This window comes from Musca vetustissima, unplaced genomic scaffold (assembly GCF_032173495.1).
Source record: "Musca vetustissima isolate MV318-11 ecotype Yass unplaced genomic scaffold, APGP_CSIRO_Mvet_v1 utg29509, whole genome shotgun sequence".
NCBI lineage: Eukaryota > Metazoa > Arthropoda > Insecta > Diptera > Muscidae > Musca > Musca vetustissima.
Window position 1 is genome coordinate 178,216 of NW_026883678.1, and position 6,000 is coordinate 184,215.

The 6,000-nt window shown below is 32.5% G+C and overlaps 1 protein-coding gene across 1 annotated transcript in view; it reads right to left on the reverse strand.

Annotated features, from left to right (window-relative positions):
- LOC133330611 (receptor-type tyrosine-protein phosphatase N2) overlaps positions 1-3,406 on the reverse strand; it is a gene marked incomplete at its 5' end in the record, with an annotated part of 86,636 nt that extends 83,230 nt beyond the window's left edge. Inside the window, one exon of the mRNA XM_061539052.1 lies at positions 3,205-3,406. Within this exon, the coding sequence (XP_061395036.1) occupies positions 3,205-3,406 (202 nt within the window). The remainder of the gene's footprint in view (positions 1-3,204) is intronic.
- Positions 3,407-6,000: the final 2,594 nt, after the last annotated feature.

Below are 6,000 nucleotides of genomic sequence, written 5' to 3' on the forward strand. Positions count from 1 at the left end.
TAGAATTTTCCTAGTATCTGAGGACTACATTTTTTTCTATAAAAAAAATCTCAATAGATTCGTCCGAAAAAATTCTTCAGTGTCTAAGGACTATCTTTTTCTATAGAAAAATATTCTTAAGTTATTCGCGACTCCTTTTTTCTATAGAAAAAAAATCTGAATAACCGAAAACTACCTTTTTCTGTAGTAAAAAAATCCTCAATAACCGGGAAATACTTTTTTCTGTAGTAAAAAAACCTCAATTACTGAGAACTACCTTTTTTCTGTAGAAAACAATTCTCATTAACTGACTACATTTTTTCTATAAAAAATTGTTCCTCAATAACTAAAATCATCAGTAACTGACGACTAATTTTTTTATAGGAAAAAAACCTTCAATAATTGAGGACTACTATTTTCTATCTCCTCAATAACTGGGCATAACTTTATTCTATAGAACAAAAATCCTCAGTAACTAAGTACTACTCTTTTCTAAAGAAAAAAATCCTTGTGGAAAATTTTTATTTGAAATAACTTCCCTTTTCAAGCAAATTCCTCAGTGTGAGTGTGTGCGCAATTTTGTTGGCAAAACAAAATCTTAGTAGCTTGAATAGCTTTCTTCTCTTGAAAAAACCCTCCTTTTCTATAGGAAAGAGTCATAACATAACCACTAGCTGATGAGTTTGTTTCAAGTTATTTCTTAGTGACTGAGGAGTCCTTTTTTTGAAAAGTTCAAGTTTTCTTCAGAATATGCCCTTTGTATATTTTTTTCTTAACTCTGTTCTACAAAAAAAAAAAAAAAAAAAACTTTACAGTTTATTTTTTCTTTGCCAATGAAATGAAGATTCCCCTGCATCAAAATATTTGTGGTTTGACAAATTGAAAATCTTGTATGTAATTGCAAATTGTGGTCAATTGAATTATGAAAGAATTGCAGCAAATTTCTAAAATTCTTTATATAAATATTATTAAATATATTTGTTTGTTTTAAAATGTTCAATAAGTTTATTATGATGCTTCTAGTTTAATTGTTTTCCAATTCGCTTCCCCGCACCTTGTACTTCTCTTTCTATATACTTTGTGCAAACAAACACAATAAAAACTTTCATATATATGTATGAATGCCAATTCAATTAGTTTATTAAAATTGATTTACAAAATTTTAATCTGCTTTTTTAAGTATTTCACACAATCCAATGACCATGGACTTCTTCGTCCTCGGCGTATATGACCTCACTACAACTTCATCATCACCATCATTGGTGCAAAGCAATGCAATTCGACAAAGTCAATGCCAAAAGAAACATTGTGCATGTGTTGTTGGTTTGCGGATTTTAAGTCCTTCACCATAAATGAATTTTCTTGTTGTTGATAAATAAAGTTTTCAATCTAGAATTAATTGGCGATACAGATTTTTCAAATTTGGGAAAGTTTTTGGGGGACATTCTTAAAAAATTTCAATGAAGAGCTGCTCTGGGATAAGATCAGAAATTGAAGAACTCTTTAAAAAAAAAAACTGAATAATTAAGTTTCTGAGGAGATGTCTTCTTTCTATAGAAGAAAATTCCTCAGTTTCTGAGGAACCGAGAACTATTTTTTTTTAATTCCTCAGTTACTGACGACTACTTTTTCTATAGAAAAAAATGCAGTTACTGATGAGTCCTATAAAAAAATTCTCAGTGACTTAGCAGTCCGCAGTTTTTTCAACAAAGAAATTCTCAGTGACTAAGGAGTCCTTTTTACTATAGAATAAAATCCTCATAGAAAACAATTCCTTATATACTCTGGAGTCCTTTTTTCTATCGAAAAAAAAAGTCTCATTTACAGAATAGAAGAGGAATATTTTTCTATAGAAGAATTAGTCCTTCTAAATATTCCTCTTTTACAGAGGACTACTTTTTTTATAGAAAAAATTTCTCTGTTACTGAGGCCTAATTTTGCCTATAGAAAAAATCCTTAATTACTGAGGCCCAATTTTTTTCCTATAGAAAAAAGTCCTCAGTTACTGGGAACTACTTTCTCCTATAGAAAAAAAAATTCGTCTACGACTACTTTTTTCTATAGAAAAAAATTCTCATTTACTGAGGACTAATTTTTTTTATACAAAAATTTACCAGTGGCAGAGTAGTCCTTTTTTCTAAAGAAAAACATCCTCAGTGGAAAAGGAGTCCTTTTTTCTATAGAAAAAATCCTTGGTGATTGATGAGTCCTTTTTTGTAAAAAGTAGTTCCTCAGTGACTGGGAAGTCCTTTTTTCTACTGGAAAAAATTGCTTAGTTACTGAGGACTCCTTTTTCTATAAAAAAATCTCCAGTGACTGAGGAGTCCTCTGTTCTATAGAAAAAATTCATCAGTTAATAGGGTGTCTGTTTTCTATAGAAAAAATCCTCAGTTAATGAGGAGTCCGTTCTTCCGTGGAAAATATTCCTCAGTGACAAAGAAGTTGTTTTTTTCTTTAGAAAAAAATATTCAGTTACTGAGTACTACTTTTTTCTATAGGGAAAATTCCTTAGTTTCGGAGGAGTTTTTTTTATGTATAGGAACAAATTCTCATTTACTGGGGACTACATTTTTCTATATAAAAAATCCTCAGTTACTGAGGAATCCTTTTTTCTCTAGAAAATATTCCTGAGCTACATAGGAGTCCTTTTTTCTATAGACAAAAAATCCTCAGTTACTGATGAGTCCTTTTTTCTATAGAAAAACATTTCTCAGTTACTGATGAGTCCTTTTTTCTATAGAAAGAAATTCCTCATTTACTGAGGAGTACTTTTTCTATAGAAAAAAATCCTCAGATACTGAGGAGTTATGTTTTCTATAAAAAAAATTCCTCAGTTACTAAGCAGTCCTTTTTTCATTAGAAAAAAATTCCTCAGTTATTGTCCTTTCTATAGAAAAAAATTCTTCAGCTACTGAGAAGTCCTTTTTTCTATAGAAAAAAAATCCTCAATGACTGAGAATACCTCTTTTTATAAAAAGGTGGTGTCCTTTATTTCTGTAGAGTAAAAAAATCCTCAGTGATTGAGAAGTCCTTTTTTCTAGAGAACAAATCATCAGTTACTGAGAAGTCCCTTGGAGTCTAGAAGGGCTCTTGGTTCTATAAAGAAAAGCTCTGTGATCCATCAGATATTTTTCTCAATTCACATCCTCCTTTGCAACTTTAAAAACTTTTCCCGGATTTTTTTTTTTATATTTTTGCTGTAAAAAAATCTGTCATAAAACTTACCAACATTTCCTTCGCCGTTAGCCACATTGTTAAGGCCATAAACAATGAACAATAAGACTTGCAACCAAATCGCTATCGAATCAAAACCGCCTAAACGAAGTGGTGGAGATCGCCACTTCCAGGTCTTAGGCGACGTGATGGTGGTGCTGCTGGTCGTGGTAATGTTGTTGTTTTTGTTGAGGGTGGGCTTAATTAAACGATGCTCCCGATGTTTTTGCCTTGAAATGGTTTTCAAATGACTTTTAGCCACGATGTTGTTGTTTTTGTTGCAATTGTGTTGAGGTCGCAATTTAATGGTGGAGGTGGTGGGACGTTGTTGGATGTTGTTGCTGCTAGGCAAGGAAGTTGTTGACGAATGATGCTGCTGCTGTTGCCGCTTCTTGGAGGGATATAATTTTGAATAGGATTTTAATTCATTAGGGCTGCTGGACGACGATTCATTACTGTTGTATCCGGATTGTGATGATGATACCAGTTGTTGTTGTTGTGATCGTAATCGCAATAGCGCATTGCTAGCCATGATAATTGGCCCACCTGTAATAGAAAAAAAGAAAGAAAGAAATTATTATTATTTTTTTTGCTGTGTTTGAAATAGAAACTAATTAAGAAAATGTAAAATCATGGCTTACCCCCACTGAAAAAATATAACCACAACTTATATTGAAAAAAATGGGAAATACGTTTCAATTTCCGTTTTTTTATTCAGCTCAACGCATTGCCATTGACGCAGGAATATGGAATTCGTTCATTTTTTTCTGCTTCGCATTCAAATTCAAAACGGAAGTTGACAAAAAACGCAAATGTTTTTTTTTTCTTTCTTTCAAATTCGAGGGAAAACAAGAAAAGCTTGGAATTTTTCCTCGGTTACCATTACAGAACAACTCCCCCGTATTCATAACACAAATGAACTTGCGTAGCTGGTTCCCAGTTAATGTTGGTGATGGCCTCCCCTACGCACTGCGAGAGGGATCTGGAAACAAGTGAATTTTGCTTTTAAGGATTCAAGTCTTTTGTTCGGTTTTATTTGCATTTCTTCTTGCTCCCCTATTCTCCTTACTCCTATTCTCCTTTTGGCATAATCCAACAGTACCAACTACCAGCTAGCCATAACCACCGTATAGTAGTTTGGGTGTTACGTGTTGTGATTTCAAAAAAAAAAGGAATGAAAATGGAAAACGTTGTGGAAATTGCATTTATTAAGTTTCCCTTTTAGCTTCTTTACAGTTACTTTTGTTGTCGTCTTCCAGTTCAAGTTTTGTTTTTTTCGTTACTTGCCACACTTACATTGCCTGTTGCGGGCGGGATTTTTTCTTTTGGATTGTATGGCAGCCTTTCAAAATAATAATAAAGTCGCTAATAGAATTTTTCTCTCTTGAATGCATTTTTGTTTTATACAGAGGGAGAGAGAGAGTGGCGAGAATATTAAATTCGGTGAGGTCGAGTAATATGATCCTGGTGGGAAGAATGGAAAGAAAACAATTTTTTGCCGAATTTCTAAATTTTTGTATCAAATTCCGAAAACTGTGTCGATTTAAAAAAGAAAAAACTATCAGAACTTAAATCGGGAATTTTTAAAATAATTTTTTAAAAATCATATCTGTATAAGCTTTGTCAGAGCTTAAGGATTTTTAAAACTATTAGTTTGGGGAAAAAGAAATCCATTATTTTTTCGGCAGAGGGCTATACTGATTCGCTATAGCTCTATAGGCGTGTATTTTTAATGAATTTTTTTCGAAATGGCTATCAGACCTAACGATAATATTATTCGCAAGGACTATCAGAGTTCCAAGCGTGGATTTTTAAAAATATATTTCGAAAGGACTATCAGAGCTATAGGCGTGGATTTTTAAGGAATATTTTTCGAAAAGTTTCTCGGAGCTATAGGCGTGGATTTTTAAGGAATATTTTTCGAAAAGTTTCTCGGAGCTATAGGCGTGGATTTTTAAGGAATATTTTTCGAAACAACTATCAGAGCTATAGGCGTGGATTTTTAAGGAATATTTTTCGAAACAACTATCAGAGCTATAGGCGTGGATTTTTAAGGAATATTTTTCGAAACAACTATCAGAGCTATAGGCGTGGATTTTTAGGGAATATTTTTCGAAACAACTATCAGAGCTATAGGCGTGGATTTTTAGGGAATATTTTTCGAAACAACTATCAGAGCTATAGGCGTGGATTTTTAAGGAATATTTTTCGAAACAACTATCAGGGCTATAGGCGTGGATTTTTAAGGAATATTTTTCGAAACAACTATCAGAGCTATAGGCGTGGATTTTTAAGGAATATTTTTCGAAACAACTATCAGAGCTATAGGCGTGGATTTTTGCAAATATTTTCGAAATGACTATCAGATCTCCCAGGGTTTTTTTATATTTTTAGAAGCATTATCAAAGCTTTATGCGTGGGTTTTGTTTCAAATTCTTTTATGAAGAACTCTCAGAGTTCTATGCGTGGGATTTTTATAGTAATTTTATGAAGGTTATCAGAATATATTTTTTGAATATTATCAGAACTCTATGCGTGGATAAGATTATTATTGGAAGCATTATCTACGCTATAGGTGGATTTTTCAAAAATATTTTCGAAGGACTTTAAGAGCTCTAGACGTAGATTTTTTTAAGAATAGTTTTCTCAATGCATTTCAATGCTCTTGGCATGGACTTTTAAGAATATTCTTCTAAGTGACTTCCGAAGCTCTCGGCGTAGATTTTTTAATAGACTATTGGAAGTGTATGCCTTGGGTTTTTTCTCAAAAATCTATATGCGGGAATTTTTAAATAAAATTTTTTTCCA